The following is a 19,174-nucleotide window of genomic DNA, read 5'->3' on the forward strand; positions in this document are numbered from 1 at the left end:
GTGTAAGGGGTTCCCCTGCCTCAGACTTCCGAGTAGCTGGGACTACAGGCGCCTGCCACCACACGCAGCTAATTTTTGTATTTTTAGTAGAGATGGGGTTTCGCCATGTTGGTCAGGCTGGTCTCGAACTCCTGATTTCAAGTGATCCGCCCACCTCAGTCTCTCAAAGTGCTGGGATTACAGGCGTGAGCCACCGTGCCCGGCTGCCATGTCCAGCTAATTTTAAAAAATGTTTTTAGTAGAGACGAGGTCTCCCTATGTTGCCCAGGCTGGCCTTGAACTCCTGGGTTTAAGTGATGCTCCTCCCTCAGCCTCCCAAAGTGCTGAGATTGCAGGTGTGAGCCATTGCACCTTGATTATTATAAACCAGTTTTCTTGACCATGTGAAAAGCATTTTGTTAATGCAGCCTCAAGGCAAGTATCTAGCCTCTCCTGCCCCTGTTGCCCCTAAGTGCTTTCAGGGTGGAAATTCTGGACCCTTCTCAGTGTAAGAAGATCCTTTGTGGCCGGGCGCGGTAGCTCACGCCTGTAATCCCAGCATTTTGGGAGGTGGAGGCGGGCAGATCACGAGGTCAAGGGACCGACACCATCCTGACCAACATAGTGAAATCCTGTCTCTACTAAAAATACAAAAATTAGCCAGGTGTGGTGGCGTGTGCCTGTAGTCCCAGCTACTCGGGAGGCTGAGGCAGGAGAATCGCTCGAACCCAGGAAGCGGAAGTTGCAGTGAGCCGAGATCGCGCCACTGCACTCCACTCCGCCCTGGCGACCCTTTGTGATTTGGCCCCACCCACCTTTCCAGCTTCACTTCATCTTCCTCCGTGGGCCTCAGGTTCAGTGGACTTTTTGTTCCTTAAATGTGCCCTGCTCCTTCCTACCTTTGGGCCTTTGCGCATGCTCTGTGCCTGGCAGCTTCTCTTCCCCTCAATTTTTTTTTTTTTTCTTTTGAGACGGAGTCTCGCTCTGTCGCCCAGGTTGGAGTGCAGTGGCGCAATCTCGGCTCACTGCAAGCTCCGCCTCTCCGGTTCACGCCATTCTCCTGCTTCAGTCTCACGGATAGCTGGGACTACAGGTGCCTGCCACCATGCCCAGCTAATTTTTGTATTTTTAGTAGAGACAGGGTTTCACTATGTTGGCCAGGATGGTCTTGGTCTCCTGGCCTCGTGATCTGCCCACCTCGGCCTTCCAAAGTGCTGGGATTACAGGCGTGAGCCACCGCGCCCGGCCCTCCTCAGTCAATATCTTTTGTCCTTTAGGTCCTCACTCAAATGTTGCTTCTTCTTGGAAGCTTTCCTTGAACCCCAAAGATGGGATGAATCCCCCTGTTTCATGCCTTCAGAGTAACTGATCACAGAGGTCCACTGTGGACCACATCCATAGAGGTCACCCGTGTCCCAGGGACTCGAACAGTGTCCCCAAAACTTGAACAGCACATAGTAGGTTTGCAATAAGCACTGGGAAAAGAAAGGGAGGAGTCAGGCCATCCTGCTTCCACATTTTAAGGTCTTAAACCATTCCCCAATGGTTTTTCAACTTTATCTTTTAAGCGAAGGAAGCCTATTTTCCTTCCTTCCTTCCTTCCTTCCTTCCTTCCTTCCTTCCTTCCTTCCTTCCTTTTCCTTCCTTCCTTTTCCTTCCTTCCTTCCTTCTTTCCTTCCTTCCTTCCTTCCTTCTTTCATTCATTCTTTTTTTTTGAGACAGTCTCGCTCTTGTCACTCAGGCTGCAGTGCAATGGCGCTATCTCGGCTCACTGCAACCTCTGCCTCCTGGGTTCAAGAGATTCTCCTGCCTCAGCCTCCCGAGTAGCTGGGATTACAGGTGCTCACAACCACGCCTGGCTATTTTTTTTTTTTTTTAGTAGAGACGGGGTTTCACCACGTTAGCCAGGCTAGTCTCAAACCTTGGCCTCTCTAAGTGCTGAGATTACAGGGGTGAGCCACAGATCCCAGCCAGGAAGCCTATTTTCAATGTCTCATGTAAAACCTCAACATATAGAACAGATAAAAGAGAAACTGCTCTAACTCTCCCTGATTTCTCTCTGTCGCCCAGGCTGGAGTGCAGTGGTGTCATCACAGCTCACTGCTGCCTCGACCTCCTGGGCTCACACGATCCTCCTGCCTCAGCCTCCCAAGTAGCTGGGACTACAGGCGCATGCCACCACTCCTAGGTAATTTTAAATTTTTTTGTAGAGACAGGGTTTTGCCACATTGCTCAGGCTGGTCTCGAACTCCTGAGCTCAAGGGATCCGCCTGCCTCAGCCTCCCCAAGTGTTGGGATTACAGGCGTGAACCACCACACCCAGCCTCTGCCTGGTCTCTTAAGATGAAAGTTCTGTGTTTCCTTATGTGTTTAAGATGGAGGTGTAGGAAGAGGGGCTAGATGTGGCTTTGTAGGCATGGGGAAGGGTCCAGAATTAAGGAGTTTCCCTGAAACCAAGGCAATCCTCTTAAACTTGCTTAATCAGACCATTAAGCCTATTAGGTAATTAACCCCTCTCTGGTGCCTTCCTACCAATCATCCTGAACCCTACTGAATTCATTCTCTTCCATGGACTCACGGAGATGTCCTCTTCCCCAGCCTCACCCTAAACTTGTCACAGATACAGGGTACTTTATCTCTGGAAGGCTCAGAAAGATGGGGAGGGAATTCTCACTAATCCCTATGACTCCATCCTCTCTGCGTCTTCAATTTCACTCCCCATCTTCTCTCCAGCCAGAGCATCTTCTCCGCTTCCCTCTGAGGGTGGAAGGTATTCATCTTCTCTGAAGAAAACTGGGGTCACCCTCTTCCCCATTTTCTGCCCCCTCTCTCTTGTACTTCTTCAAACCGTGCCTGAGAATTTTTGTATGAAACAGCAGAAGCAACTCTAGACTAAGAGTGACGTTTGTGGTCGGGCACGGTGGCTCATGCCTGTAATCCCAGCACTTTGGGAGGCCAAGGCGGGCGGATCACTTGAGGTCAGGAGTTTGAGACCAGCCTGGCCAACATGGTGAAACTCCTGTCTCTACTAAAACTACAAAAATTAGTCGGGCCTGGTGGCACACGCCTGTACTCCCAGCTACTCGGGAGGCTGGGGCAAGAGAGTCATTTGAATCTGAGAGGCAGAGGTTGCAGTGAGCCGAGATCGGGCCACTGCGCTCCAGCCTAGGTGACAGAGTGAGACTCTGTCTCAAAAAAAAAAAAAAAAAAAAAGTGAATTTTGCCACTAATGGGCTCTATGCCCTTGGGCAAGTTGCCTCACCTCTTTGGGCCTTAGTTTTCCTCATCTATAAAATGGGAATCGTGATAGTGCTACCTCATGGGGTTACTGTAATTAATGAAAGAGAAAATGTAAGGAAAGGTACTTGGGATGGTCCCAGGCACATGGAGGATTTGAGAAATGTTAGATATCATCATTATCAGTATTGCCTACACCATGAACACAACTTCAGTGCTTATCACAGCATCAGACACAGAGCAAGCACCCTACACGTGGGATTTGTGGGTTGGGTTGAGAGGTAGGAGAAGGAGGGGCAATCCCACTTTGTTAATCAACCATTTCCCTAGGGGGCTGTCCCAAACTTTTCCCTCCGTCTTGGAGGAGGAATGTCCTCTCACTGATACAAGCGAGACCTTGTCTCCATTCTCTGCACTCAGCCTCTCTCTGATTCCTGTCCTTCTCATGCCAACTTATAGAATTTTGCCCCTTTTATGTCCTTCTGTACTGGAATTCTTCTTTCTTCTCTTCTTCTCTCCTTCCTTTCCTTCCTCCAACAAATCCTTCCTGAGCACCCATGACCTTCCAGTCCTTGGTTCAGGTGCTGGGGATGCAGCAGGGAACAGACAAGGTCCCTTTCCTTTAAATTCCTTTTAAAATGCATTTATTTACTTATTTATTTATTTATTGTATTTTTAGTAGAGACGGGGTTTCACCCTGTTGCCCAGGCTGGTCTTGAACTCCTGGGCTCAAGGAATCTGCCCACCTTGGCCTTCCAAAGTTTTGGGATTACAGGCGTGAGCCACCGTGCCCGGCCTAAATGTATCTATTTAAAGAAGAAATTAGGCCAGGTGCGGTGGCTCACACCTGTAATTCTAGCACTTTGGGAGGCCGAAGCAGATGGATCGCCTGAGGTCAGAAGTTCGAGACCAGCCTGACCAACACGTTGAAACCCCATCTGTACTAAATACAAAAAATTAGCTGGATATGGTGGCACATGACTGTAATCCCAGCTACTTGGGAGGCTGAAGCAAGAGAATTGCTTGAACCCGGGAGGCAGAGGTTGCAGTGAGCTGAGATGGTGCTACTGCACTCCAGCCTGGGCAACAAGTGCGAAACTCCGTCTCAAATAAAAAAAATAAATAAAGAAGAAATTTAAAAATCATTGCTAATAATTGGAGCTTGAAGGGCTGGTTATGTTTTGTTCTCCCTAACGTACATTAATATAAACATACGATGTTCAAAAATTAAAAAAAAAAAAGTTTGTCCATGGACCACCTTAAATAATCTTGTTGTATTAAACTAGTGCAAATCTGACTCCTGGAGACCCCTCTTCAAGTGAGTCTCCTATGGACAGTGATTGGCTAAGACCTCCCCTGCAGAGACTCAGAACTTGAATTCCCAGGAGTCCCCCATTGTGAGCATCAGTTCGTGCCAGTCCTTCCCAGAATTTTCTGCACATCTTTTCTGTTTGGGGGAGTTTCCTACCATGTGAGTCCTACCTCCCCAGAAAGAAACCAGGTCTCTATTGATCAGCCTTCCTTGCAGCAAGGGCAGACACGTGACCTCAGCTGAACTCAGAGCCCTCAGCCATCACGCACGCCCACCCTGTTTGAACAACCAAGGCACTGCTTGTGAGAAAGTTCTCCCTTCTAATGAGGCAGAATCTACATACCAGAACTCCGCACCCACCCATTCCCATCCCACTCTTCACTCTTCGCTTGGGTCCAGGCAGCTCCCTCTACCCAATGGCAGAGTCTGAAGAACCGAAGATAGCAAGTTCAGGTCTCCTGATTAATTTCCTGCTGCAATTTCAAACATTTCCACCTTGGAAAGGTGCCATCTTTCCCCTTCTAGTCACTGAGTCTCTGCTCTTGCCCCTTCTGTACCCACCCCCTCAGGGATGCTTCTGACGGCTTTGAAAAATCCCAGTGCTTTGGCAGGCTGAGGTGGGCAGATCACTTGAGGTCAGGAGTCTGAGACCAGCCTGGCCGACAAGGTGAAACCCTGTCTACTAAAAATACAAAAGTTAGCCAGGCATGGTGGTGGCATATCTGTAATCCCAGCTACTTGGGAGGCTGAGGCAGGAGAATCGCTTGAACCTGGGAGGCGGAGGTTGCAACGAGCCGAGATTGTGCCACTGCCCTCCAGCCTGGGTCACACAGCAAGACTCCATCTCAAAAAAGAAAAAAAAAATCAGCCAATACTCCCTTCCCCTTCCATAAATAACCATTGCCCACCCAAGAGATTTAGGGTGTTGTAGTAAGAGTGGCCTATTTTAGTGTCAGAGAGTTCACCCTCTAAAGTGGCTTTGATCTTGGGGGTCATGAATGACAAAAGTAAAGCTGAAGGGCTGTGGGTTGTCGAGGTGTTGTTTTTGGTGTTAGTCTGGATGCAACATCAATGTTAGGTGTTGTCCTCATAGCACTTCATGGTTTTGTTTGGGGGCTGGGGATGGGAGAGCTGGCATGTTCTATGAGGGAGGCTGGGGTTTGACATCGGTATCATCATCAGGAGCCTGTGGGGATGCTGCTGGCAGAGGATGGTGAGGGTGTGGGGTGGGAGCAGTACGCCAAGGAGGCGCGGGACTTCAGACATGTGATGTGTTTTTGTGAATGGCGGTGTTGCCTATTTGGTGTGAAATGCAATACAACTAGAGTGTGCTTATGTAGGGATGAGATGCTGAAAGGTGTGATGCTGCCTTGAGTTGTGACTGTCTCTGAGTGAGAGAAAGGCAGATGGGCCACAGTTTTCTTGGAGTGAATCACCATTGGATGGTGAAAAGGGAAAATGACATTCTCAGTGGCACTTATATAATAATAATAATGATGATGATGATAGCGACTGTTTACCGAGCACTTACGCTACGTATTTCACATACGTAATCTCATCTAACGCACACAACCCGGAGAGGTAGATCTTCCTGCCTCCATGTTTCAGACAAGCAGGCTGAGGCCCAGAGCAGTGAAATAACTCGCCCGAGGATTCCACACCAAGCACATGACGGTGGCAAGACATGAATCCTGAAAGATCTCATTCTAGGAGGGGCTCTTAACCCTGGTGATGTTGACTTCATGATAAAGAATGTGGCCAGGCATGCTGGCTCATGCTTGTAATCCCAGCACTTTGGGAGGCCGAGGTGGGTGGATCACCTGAGGTCAGGGGTTCGAGATCAGCCTGGTCAACATGATGAAACCCCATCTCTACTAAAAATACAAAAATTAGCCAGGCATGGTGGCGCATGCCTGTAATCCCAACCACTCGGGAGGCTGAGGTACGAGAATTGCTTGAACTCGGGAGGTGAAGGTTGCAGTAAGCCGAGATGGCGCCACTGCACTGCAGCCTGGGCAATACAGTGAGACTCTGTCTCAAAAAACAGAACAAAACAAAACAAAATAAACAACAACAACAAAAACAAAGAATGAGGGATATGGCTGGGAATAGTGGCTCACACCTGTAATCCCAGCACCTTGAGAGGATGAAGCGGGTGGATCGCCTGAGATCAAGAATTTGAGGCTGGCCGGGCGCGGTGGCTCAAGCCTGTAATCCCAGCACTTTGGGAGGCCGAGACGGGCGGATCACGAGGTCAGGAGATCGAGACCATCCTGGCTAACACAATGAAACCCCGTCTCCACTAAAAATACAAAAAAATTAGCCGGGCGTGGTGGCGGCGCCTGTAGTCCCAGCTACTCGGGAGGCTGAGGCAGGAGAATGGCGGGAACCCGGGAGGCGGAGCTTGCAGTGAGCCGAGATCGCGCCACTGCACTCCAGCCTGGGCGACAGAGCGAGACTCCGCCTCAAAAAAAAAAAAAAAAAGAATTTGAGACCAGCCTGGGCAACATAGCAAGACCTGTCTCTACAAAAAAATTCAAAGAATTAGTCAGGTGTGGTGGTGCACACCTGTAGTTCCAGCTACTGGGGAAGCTGAGATGGGATCATCACCTGATCCTGAGAGGTCAAGGTTGCATTGAGCCATGATTGCACCACTACACTCCAAGCCTGGGTGGCAGAGTGAGACCGTCTCAGAAAAAAAAAAAAGAAAAGAAAAGAAAAAAAGAGGGACGTTAGGAGCAAGATCTGGCTGGTGTAAGCTATGTTGAGGGTGTGAGATATGTATATGTGTCTGTATATGGGTTTTTATTTTTGGGGGGTTGACAGAGGTGGGAATATAGTCAGGAGTACGGGGGTCCATTATTATTGCAGCTTAAGAATTACGATCTGTATCAAGGGGGGCCACCGTTGCCAGACTGGGGTCATTTATTTCTGCAAAGAGTCCCTGACTAGAGTTTCCGTCCAACCTCTTCACCCAAGTCTTCCTGCCCTTAGTGTCTTGTTTTCCTCCCAGCAGCACCTGCCAGCCACTCGCAGTGCCCAGAAGCGAGTGTGAACCGCCACCATCTCCTCCATTTCTCCCATCTGCTCCCAGAGGCGGGCAGGAGGGGCAAGAATCTCATCTGTCCAGTAGGGTACTGCTTTCTGGGACATCCAGTAAAAGCCCTCACTCCTCTGAGCCTCAGTTTCCCCATCCAAAAATAAGGTCCATTCTAGTGTCTCCCCACACAATGGAGCCAGCCGCCTGAGTTCACATCATGGTTCTGCTGCTTATCAGCTGAGTGACGTTGGGCAAGTGACTTAACCTCTCTGTGCCTCAGTTGTTCATCCGTAACATGGGTTAACATCATAGAATTGTTGTAAGGATTAAGGAATTGATCCATGTCAAGCACTTCCCATGACAGTTCCTGGCATACTGTAGTATCATAAGTCTAGCCATTATTATAACTGATTATTATTATTCCATCATAGCATGTTGGGAGAATGACAAGAAATTGCACGTAAGGCATTAAACAATAATATAGGTAGCTATTGTTAGTATTATCCTTGCGGTCACTTTTTTTTTTTTTTGAGATGGAGTTTCGCTCTGTTGCCCACACTGGAGTGTGGTGGCGTGATCTCGGCTCACTGAAACCTCTACCTCCCGGGTCCCAGCAATTCTCCTGCCTCAGCCTCCTTAGTAGCTGGGACTACAGGTGCCCACCACCATGCCCCGATAATTTTTGTATTTTTAGCAGAGACAGGGTCTCACCATGTTGGCCAAGCTGTTCTCGAACTCCTGACCTCAAATGATCCACCCGCCTTAGCCTATCAAAGTGCTGAGATTACAGGCGTGACCTACTGTGCCCGGCTCCTTATGATCATTTTTATGTGCCTATATGGCAGATGAGGACACTGAGGCTCAGAAAAGGGGATGGGTTGAGACAGCATCCCCCAGCTATGAATGTATATTATTGAAAGAAGCCCTCAATTTTGGGGTCAAAGTCCTGGACCCTTGCCCAGCCCTGCCCCTGAGTGTTTCTGTCAATGGAGGCCTGTCCCTCTGCATCTCCCGGCCTCAGTTTCCCCATGGGTAAACAGAAGTGGGGTGGGAGACGGTCTGGAGGAGATAGTCCCTAAAGGCTCATCCTAATTTCCCCGCTGTGGAGGGAGGCAGGATAGCACAGTGGTTTTGTCCAGGAGCTCCGGAACTAGGCAGCCCAGGGTTGGGTAAATTCTAGCTCCATCACTTAGACACCATGTGACCTTGGGCAAGCGGTTTCACTTTGCCGAGCCTCAGTTTTCCTCATCTGTAAAAAGATGCTCAAATCATCTCTCCCAGGGGTTGTATTGAGATATTAACCCATATCTCAGAGTAGTAGGTGCCACGTAGGCAGATGTGACTGTTATTAGCAGCAGTGGCATCAGTGTTAAATTGTGCTGTGAAGTGATCAGATTCTAAGCATCTCAGTCCCTTTAAGAGAAAGGTGGGAACCCCCTAACCTCTAGAGGTTAGTGGGTGGAGGGCTAGACAGTCTGACTGGGCTCAGGGACCTCCTGGGTCCCTGATCTCTCCAGGACTGGGAACAGCAGTGGGGCAGGAAGGAGGGAAGGAAGTCAGGGACATATTCATGTGTGTGCTGGGGGTGGGGGAGCAGGAAGGACAGGAAACTCCCTCCCATCCCCTCCCCCAACTTCCCTTTCCTCCAATTTCTGCTGGACACCCTCATGGGCATCCAGGGGGTCCCTGATTCCTGTCCCACCTGGGTGGAGGTCGGGGAGGGCTAGGATGGGAGGAAGAAAGTTGGCTTGTATTCATCTGCAGGGAGGAGGTGGGAGGCCCCCACCCCACCCACTGCCAGGCCTCACGGAGAGGAAAGGGTGCACTCTGCCTGAAGCCATCCCTCTCCCATCCGGAGGAAAAGACCAGAGGAAGTGGAGATTTTGGCAAGGTGACCGCGGGGAGGGGCTTGTCCTCTCTGGGGTCTCCCTCCTACCAGGGAGCTAGGGGACTGGGCTCTGAGGACCCCAAGAAATCCCACCTCTTCCCTGAGCCCTCCACAGCAGGGCATGCACCTAGAGCTCCCAGCTGGGCTTTTCTTCTTGGATACGCACACCTCCTTGGGTCACACACCCAGGGAGAGCTCCTCTCTTCCCTCACACCGCCTTCCATGGTGTCAAACATTCAGCAATCTCCAATACACAAGGACACACACACACACTCTCCCTTGTCAAACACACGCAGAATCATCCCCATATCTCTGGTGTCACACAGTCAGCCATTTCACACACACACCTCTCCTTGTTACACCCATACACACAGCTGGGTGTCATACGCACACGTGCCCTGTCACATGGGGACCCATCCTTCCTTCTCCTTTTTACACACCCTCGTGCGTTTCACCCACAAGCCCCAGTCTTTCCCTCGTCATACACCCACCTTCCCTGTTGCACACACCCCCTCTGATGTCACTGTTGCACACCTCCATGTGTCACACCCAGCCACAGCCTCTCTGGAGTCACACCCACACCCTTTCCTTGTCACATCCCCTCACCAGCTTCTCTGAGTCCCACCCCACCCCAGCCACGCCTGTGTCACACACACTGGACCCCTTTCCTCTGATCTACACGGCCTCTTCTGGCTCACGCCCAGGACCAGCCCATTCGGCGTCCCCCACACACCCCCTTGCTTGTCACACACACCCTCTCATGTGTCACACTCTGCCACAGCCCTCTCGGGGGTGACAAGCACACACCTTTCCTTGTCACACGTACCCGCTGGAGGGTCTCAAATATGGAGCCCGACCCCTGTCCCCTTTCTCATACACCCCCTCTATGCTGTCATATTCCTGATCCCTAATGTCACACATCCAGGCCGTAGAGGGCACACATACACACACGCACACACATACATACCTGTCCTAGTCTCACATTCTCCCACCTAGCTTTACACACCCACCCTTTCCTCCATTTCACCCCACACACCCACCCAGCCTGTTCCCACGCACGATCCCGCCAGGGCCACACAAGCCTTCCTCTGGGACAACCCTTGTTCAGGACATCCCCAGGGAGGGAGGCTGGGAAGCTCCCGGTCCACAGGCCTCTACTCCTTCCCCTCCCCCAGCCAGGACACGCGAGCCCGGGGAACACCCCTGCCCCGAAAGGGTCACATCACACACCCCTCAAGGACACACAAGACATCTGCCCTGAGGCTCTCACGCCCCCCATCCTCTGCGCCCCCCAAGGACACTTATCACGCCCTCCCCCCAATCCCTCTCCTCGCAGACAAAGCTCCCAGCCCCGGGCCTCGGCGAGAGGAGGAGGGGGTCCAGCCCCCTCCTCAACTCTCCGCTCTGTCCCCCACCTCGGGGAGGGGTGTCTCTCCCCTCCCCAGAGCCCTTGCACCTGCCACGGGAGGGGGGGAAAGGATGGAGAAAGGCGAGGCCCCCTGCCCGCTCCCCCGCCCGGAGCCGCAGCCCTTTCTCACCTCCCGTGTTGCTGCGCTTGGTGCAGACCACCTCGGGGGGCGTTTCGAGGGGCCTCTTGCGGGAATCCGGGGCCTCGGGCTCCATGGGGGGGGCCTGGGGCGGCGGCTGCTGCTGCTGCGGCGGCTGCGGCGGCGGCGGCGGCGGCTGCTGTGGCGGCGGCGACGGCTGCTGGGGAGGCTGGGGTTGCGGCGGCGGCGGCGGCGGGGGCGGCGGCGGCTGCGGGGCCGCGGAGGCCGTGAAGAGGCCGTGCACCGCGCCGGCGGCCATCATCCTCATGGTGGGGGGGGCAGGGGGCGGGGGGCGGGGGAGGGGGAGGGGAGGGGACGTGGGAGGGGGAGGGGGCGGTGGAGGGGTGGGGGAGGGGGAGCCCCGGAGAGGGAAGGCGGGGGTAGGGGGGAGCCGGTTCTCGGGGGGCTGACAGAGCCTGGAGAGCGGCTGTGAGTAGAATGGCAGGGCCGAGGGGGGGTCTCCGATAGAGCCGGGAAAGAACTGAGGAGTGGGGTCTCTCCTGGGACCACAGAGGCTGGGGACTGGACGCGCCACTGAGGGGACAAGACCCCCCCCTCTTGGCTCCCTGGGGCAAGAGGGCCGAGCCCCCCAGACCCTGCTCGGGGCGGGGGGCCGGAGGAGCGTGGCCGGAGGTGGGAGGCGGAGGCGGCCGCTAGTGGGGACCCGGGGGGCGGCGGGCGCGGGCGGCGGCGGCGACGGGGCTGGCGGTGGCTGCTGGCCCGAGCATCTTCTTCCCGGAGGCTCCCACAGCGCCTGGCCCCTCCCACCCCACGAGGTCACGCCCATGCCGGGTAGGGCCACGCCCTTCGGCGCCCCCATTGGTCCAGCCTTGAAGCCTGGACCACGTCCCTCTGGGTTGGCCACGCCCCTCCCGGCGGCAGAGAGCTGGACCCGAGTCCCCCAGGCTGCCGGGAGGATCCCGGCCGGGCTCCTCCAAGCCTCCCCACTCCTCACCTTCAATGAACGTTTATTGAGCACTTACTGTGTGCCAGGTCCGGTTCCAAGCAAGCACGTCACAGACGTTATCGCATTTAATCCCCAGAGCGACCAGCTCTGTGAGTTACACTTATTATCCCTATTTTACAGATGAGGAAACAGCCTTAGGAGCATACTTTGACTTCACTTGGTCAAGACAAGAAATTTCGGCTGGGCGCGGTGGTTCATGCCTGTCATCCCAGTACTTTGGGAGGCCGGGGCGGAAGAGTCACTTGAGCCCAGGAGTTTGAGACCAGCTGGGCAACAATATAGTGAGGCCCCATCTTTACAAAATAAAATTTTTTTTTTTTTTTTTTTATTATTAGCCAGGCGTGGTAGCACATGCTTGTAGTCCCAGGTATCCTGGAGTCTGAGGTGGGAGGATCGCTTGAGCACAGGAGTTTGAGGCTGCAGTCAGCCATGATCAAGCCTGGGAGACAGAGCAAGACGTCTCAAAATAATAATAATGATGATGATGATAATAATAATAATAGAAAAAAGAAAGAGAAAGAAATTTCACTTCACTCTTTTTCAATCCTTTCAGCTGGGAAATTCTCCTTCAACTCTTTCATCCATCCTTTGAAGAATCAGCACCGTGATGCTGAAAGGCCTCAAGGGATTGAATTCACTGAGCAGGAGTTGCAGCCTGAGCACCCGCCCTGGGGCACAACTGGCTTTCCATTCAAACAACAGTACTTAGAGCCTACCTACTAAGTGCCAGGCACTGTCTTTGATGCTGCAGATACAACAGGGAACAAAACAGCCTTGGCCCTTGTACAGTATTACTACTCATGTCATTAAGAAAAATTGGTTTTCAGATGACAAAGTGGAGGCCTGGGAACATCGAGGGTGGCTTGCCCAAGGGCACACAGCTTGAGAGAGAGAAACTGGGATGTGAACGCAGGACAAGTCCAATTTCAGAGCCCAAAATCATTGGAACTAGGGGGCCTTTCTTTGGAATTATTGCTGTTATTCTGTGTTCCTTGATACCAGAATTTCCTTCTCCCTGGACTCTTAATCTCCAAGGAATCTTTCCTTCCTGCGTTGGTCAGAGGCAAGATTAGGCTTAGAGGGGGTCTGGATGTGGGTAATTGTGGCTACTGTGGAATCTGTGGCAGGGGGATCGGCTCCAACATGCCCCCTGCTCCTCCCTTGCCATGCTCTCAGGTCCCCAGGATGGGGGGGTAGCAGATGGCCTGGGGTGGATGGGGTGGCTACCCATCTGTCCCCTCCCCCCCATTGTCCCCAGAGCCAAGGGGGATGGGAGGGGGCTGTGGTCCAGTGCAGTCTGGATCCTCCCCCTCCATCTTCCTGGAGGGAGCTGAGGAGCTGGTTGCCATGGAGACAGGAAAGAGGCAAGAGGGATGCAGAGAGATACGGGGGTCAGGCTGAGTTCCACACCTTAGACCCTTTGAGTCAAATAGCCTCACACCACACAGGTACGTATCCCAACATCCATGAAGTTAGCTGTGAAGTTTTCCCCTCTGTGTGACACACACAGAGTCACACTGGCCCTGTTGCAGGTGCACAGGTGCACAGTTTCAACACAGTCTCACGCAGAAACACTCACAGGGGATAGGCACACGCACACACACATACACACTCATCTGTAATGCACATTCAATCATGCAGACGCAAAGCCACAACACAGGCTCTCATACACAAATAGACACACACATATCTAATATGGAGGTATGCCCCAGGTGCACATATTCAGAGCCACGACAGTTCCACACTTGGCCCCGCACACTCGGAAAAGTTACAAATCCATGATCAAAGCCACAGGACATCCATGGCCTATGTTACATAAGACATATGAGCGACATGTGATGTATAGACTGACGAACAGACTCAGTCATTCCTTGCACACACATCGGGTAAACACACACATTTAGATACACAGCCCACACAGGCTAACACACACAATAACTGGACTTCACGGGTCACTCAGTGACACGCACAACACACATGGAAAGCTGTGTGCCACTCAGCCCCCACCCCCGAGTCATGCCTGCAGCCCCAACCCTGCGCTCCCCCCATCGAGCCCTCCCATTTGGACACACACAACAGCACGGTCGGTCACGCACTCACACTCACACACAAACACAAACCTCCTGCTAGATATTTTTAAACCCAGGCTAGTTCTGCTTCCATGGCAACCACCCCAAACCCATCACCATAGCAACCCAACGTCAGCTTTCCAAGCACCAAATCCTGGGGGACTGCAGGGCCCCAATCAGAGGCTGGCAGAGGGAGCTGCTGCACCCTTTACCATCATCCATGCCTCCCCTGTGCCCCCACCCCAGAGCTTTCAGGGGAGCAGTCACCCTAGTCTGGGCAGGGGCCAGAGTCAGGGATACCAGAGAGCCAGACCAAGCTGGGACAGGGGCATCCCCAAACCTGCCTGTTCCTTCCATCCTGGCAGAGCTATATGGAGAGGCTCGCTGGAGTGAAGGTCAGCCTGCACAAGCCTGGGTGTGCATTCTGGCTCTGCCACTTACATGCCGTGTGACTTGGCCATGCCCTTACCCTCTCTGAGTCTCGCATTCTTTAATTTGGAAAATGTTGCTGCTGCTGTTAATATCCCCTTTATTTTTATTTTTTATTTATTTTTATTTTTTGGTACTTTTAGTAGAGACGAGTTTTCACCACGTTGGCCAGGTGGGTCTTGAACTCTTGATCTCGGGTGATCTGCCCGCCTCGGCCTCCCAAAGTGTCAGGATTACAGGCGTGAGCCACCGTGTCTGGTCAATATCCCCTTTAAATAACTGTTATGATTTGGTGGTTAAAAGTCCAGGCAGATCTACATCCAGATTCTGGCTTTCCCACTTCTTAGCCATGTGAACTCAGGCAAGGGCCTTCTCCTCTCTATGACAAGTCTCGGGGATAAATAGTCCAACTACACAGGGCTGCTGGGAAGATTCCCCAGCCAAGCGGTATGGCAACTGTCCTAAGAACTTTGCATGTATTCTAACGTATTTCAGTCTTAAACACAGTCTTATAGGTAGACTACTATTCTTATACCCATCTTGCAGAAAAGGAAACTGAGACCCAGAGAGCTTGCCTGGTGTCACATAGCTACACAGTTTAGAAGGATGGGATTTGGGCCGGGCGCAGTGGCTCACACCTGTAATCCCAGCACTTTGGGAGGGCGAGATGGGAAGATCACTTGAGTCCAGGAGTTCAGGACCAGCCTGGACAACATGGTGAAACCCCACATGTACTAAAAAATTCAAAAATTAGCCAGGAGTGGCTGTGCACACCTGTAATTCCAGCTACTTGGGAGGTTGAGGCACAGGAATCACTTGAACCCAGGAGGCAGAGGTTGCAGTGAGCTGAGATCGTGTCACCGCACTCCAGCCTAGGTGACAGAGAGACACTCTGCCTCAAAAAAAAAAAAAAAAAAAAAAAAAAGAAGGAGAAGAATGAATGGGATGGGATTTGAGCCTGGGCAGTCAAAGACACATCTTTAGCCATTTCTCTCTCCTGCCTCTCAAAGAGGGCAGTTTGGAGAAGGGTGATAGAATGGTACATCCTTGGAAAGGCTTTCTAGCTTTTGTTTTCTGGGATGAGATGAAAGGCCTCAGTCTTCCGGCCTGCAGAATGGAGGTTGAAATGATACTGCTGGCTGGAGTGTCAGGAGGATCAATGCACCTGTTGGGCTCTGAGGACAGGCTGGTGCCCCTGAGTGCTCTTGTAGGTGCAGAGTAGATCGGGAGAGGTTGGGCGAGTGGGCAAATGGGCAAGCATTACCTGTGCAGGCTCAGGAGGGAAGCTCACTGGGGCTCAAACCTCAGCTTTCCCAGCCTGGTGATCTCAGGCACGGGCTGTCTCCAGCCTAAGCCTCAGTCTCACCATCTGTCAAATGGGAATCATGACCATACTCGGGGTATGACAAGGAGTCCATGAGCCAAAGCAGGCAAAACCACTTGGCATGGATCTCAGCAAAGAGATAAATCTGAGCTGCTATTAATATCCTCCATCCACTCAGTGCACAGGATTTAGGAGAGGCAGGACTGCAAACTTTTTGCAGGGTTTTTGCAAACTTTGTTGACTCACAGTGAGAAACACACTTCATGATGCAATGCATATATTAGGTTGGTACAAAATTCATTGCGATTTTTGTCATCAAAAGCAACGGCAAAAACCGCAGTTATGTTTGCACCAATCTAATACAACTGAAATGAAAGTTTCATGAAACCACGCTTCATCTCCACCTTAGTCTACATTATGTCGACACTATGTGCACAGACTCTGAATTTTTTTTTTTTTTTTTTTTTTTTTTTTTTTTTTTGAGACAGAGTCTTGCTCGGTTACCCAGGCTGGAGTGCAATGGTGCGATCTCGGCTCACTGCAACCTCCACCTCGTGGGTTCAGGCAATCCTCCCGCATCAGCCTCCCAAGTAGCTGGGATTACAGGCACCTGCCATCATACCCGGCTAATTTTTGTAGAGATGGGATTTCACCGTGTTGTTCAGGCTGGTCTGGAACTCCTGACCTGAGGTGATCCATCCGCCTTAGCCTCCCAAAGTGCTGGGATTACAGGTGTGAGCCACTATGCCTGGCTGACTCTGATTTATTATATACTATTGAAAAAACTACTGGTTGATTCCACAGCCTGCTAAGCAGTTGTGACCGACAGTACAGAAAACCCTGGTGTGGAGATTAGAATGTGGAATCCTTGAGTCCCTGGAGGATTTTAAGCAGGGAAGTGACATGGCCATCATAGGGGCGATGAAGGAAAGGGGGCTAGATGGGGGCTGGGATGAAGCCACAATGGACTCTATGGAGGAGGGCTTCTTTGCCTTTACCCCCTGGCAGAAGCAGGGACATGGAGATTGTTTGAGCCTGGGAATTCAAGGCTGCAGTGAGCTGTGAGATGGAGAGGTGTGGTCATATACCAACAGCAGAAAGCAGCTATCTCAGCGCTTTGCACAAAAAGGTATAGTGGGGAGGAGCGTGAACCCCAGACACTCATCTGCTCGGCAAATATTTACTGAGCACCTACTATGTGTTGGGCACTGTTCTAGGCGCTGGGGATACAGCAGTGAACAAAGCAGATACAGATTCCTGACCTCATGAGCTCACGTACCGGGGAGACAGATAATCAAGTAAAAAAGGAATACATAGAGTGTGATAGATGAGGGTAAGTGCTGTGGGGAAAATGCAGCAGGGGAGGAGGAGGCATAGGATATGGGGGCAGGGGAGATGGCTGCAATTTTATTTATTTATTTATTTATTTATTTATTTATTTATTTATTTTTGAGATGATGTCTTGCTCTGTCGCCCAGGCTGGAGTACAGTGGCGCAATCTCAGCTCACTGCAAGCTCCGCCTCCCGGGTTGACGTCATTCTGCTGCCTCAGCCTCCCGAGTAGCTGGGACTACAGGTGCCTGCCACAATGCTCAGCTAATTTTTTGTATTTTTTAGTAGAGACGAGGTTTCACTGTACTAGCCAGGATGGTCTCGATCTCCGGACCTCGTGATCCGCCCGCCTCGGCCTCCCAGAGTGCTGGGATTACAGGCGTGAGCCACCGCGCCCGGCCTTTTTTGTAATTTTTTAGTAGAGACGGGTTTCACCGTGTTAGCCAGGATGGTCTCGATCTCCTGACCTCGTGATCCGCCCGCTTTGGCCTCCCAAAGTGCTGGGATTACAGGCATGAGCCACCGCGCCTGGCCTATTTATTTATTTATTTATTTTTAGATGGAGTCTCACTCTGTCGCCCAGGCTGGAGTGTAGTGGTGCGATCTCAGCTCACTGCAACATCTGCCTCCTGGGTTCAAGCGATTCTCCTGCCTCAGCCTCCCAAGTAGCTGGGATTACAGGCCCGCGTCATCATGCCCAGTTAATTTTTGTATTTTTAGTAGAGATAGGGTTTCACCATGTTGGCCAGGTTGGTCACGAACTCCTGACCTTAAGTAATCTGCCCACCTCAGCCTCCCAAAGTGCTGAAATCATAGGCATGAGCCACCACACCTGGCCTGCAATTTTAAATAGGGTTGACATAGAGAGAGAAGGCCTCACTGAGGAGTGACATTCGAGCAGAGACCTGAAGGAGGTGGAGGCAGTGGGCTGCATGGGTCTGTAGGGGGAGCAGCAGGTGCAAAGGCCCTGAGGCAGGAGTATGCCTGGTGTGTTGGAGGAAGAGCAAAGAGCCTAGGGAAGGTGGAGGAGAGCAGGGGAGGGAAATAGTGGGAGGAATAAGGCTAGAGTGTTAGTCAGGGAGCCAACTGTGCAGGGGGCCTTGAGAACCACCGTAAAGACTTTAATTTGCACGCCTGTAATCCCAACACTTTGGGAAGCCAAGGCAGGAGGATCCTTTGAGACCAGGAGTTCAAGATCAGCCTGGACAACATAGTGAGACTGTGTCTCTACAGGAAATTAAAATAAATTAGCCAGATGTGGAGGCATATACCTGTAGTTCCAGCTACTCTGGAAGCTGAGGATCGCTTGAGCCCAGGAGGCCAGGGCTGTAGTGAGCCAAGATCACACCATTGCGACAGCCTCGGTGACACAGTAAGACCATGACTCTAAATAAAATTTTTTTTTTTTTTTAAGACTTAGATTTGACTCTGATTTAAGTGGGAGCCATGGGAGGGTTTTGAGCAGAGGAAGAACTTGAGCAGACTTAAACTCAGGCTATTCACGCTCAGTGAAATGAAGACCACACAGGATCCTTCTGGGTTGGACACAGTGGTTCATGCCTGTAATCCCAACACTTCGGGAGGTCAGGGTGGGAGGGTTGCCTTGAAGCCAGGAGGTTGAGGCTGCAGTGAGCTGAGATCACACCACTGCACTCCAGTCTGGGTGACAGAGTGAGACCCTGTCTCAAAAAAAAAAAAAAAAAAAAAAAAAAAAAAAGTGGGGGAGGCTGGGCACCGGTGGGTCATGCTTATAATCCCAGCATTTTGGGAGGCTGAGGCGGGCAGATCATCTGAGGTCAGGAGTTTGAGACCAGCCTGGCCAACATGGCGAAATCCTGTCTCTACCAAAAATACAAATATTAGCCAAGTGTGGGGGCGGGCGCCTGTAATCCCAGCTACTCGGGAAGCTGAGGCAGGAGAATCATTTGAACCTGGAAGGCGGAGTAAGACTCTGTCTCAAAAAAAAAAAAAAAGATTGGGGGAATCCTGGCTGTGTATGAAGAACATGGTATCAGGGATAGGGGCAGAAGTAAGGAGCCCAATAGGAGGT

At 51.8% G+C, this 19,174-nt stretch overlaps 1 protein-coding gene and 1 long non-coding RNA gene across 2 annotated transcripts in view; both read right to left on the reverse strand.

Moving 5' to 3' along the window:
- Window positions 1–11,762, reverse strand: part of NOVA2 (NOVA alternative splicing regulator 2) — a 41,911-nt gene extending 30,149 nt beyond the window's left edge. Inside the window, exon 1 of the mRNA XM_015124295.3 lies at window positions 10,995–11,762. Within this exon, the coding sequence (XP_014979781.2) occupies window positions 10,995–11,271 (277 nt within the window). The 5' untranslated portion in view covers window positions 11,272–11,762. The remainder of the gene's footprint in view (window positions 1–10,994) is intronic.
- Window positions 1,629–8,173, reverse strand: LOC144337200 (uncharacterized). The gene is made up of 2 exons (XR_013409938.1): window positions 6,988–8,173; window positions 1,629–2,038 (listed from the first exon to the last, which is right to left on the reverse strand). It is a non-coding gene; the product is annotated as an uncharacterized LOC144337200 (long non-coding RNA).
- Window positions 11,763–19,174: the final 7,412 nt, after the last annotated feature.

Source organism: Macaca mulatta, chromosome 19 (assembly GCF_049350105.2).
Source record: "Macaca mulatta isolate MMU2019108-1 chromosome 19, T2T-MMU8v2.0, whole genome shotgun sequence".
In the NCBI taxonomy this organism is placed as follows: domain Eukaryota; kingdom Metazoa; phylum Chordata; class Mammalia; order Primates; family Cercopithecidae; genus Macaca; species Macaca mulatta.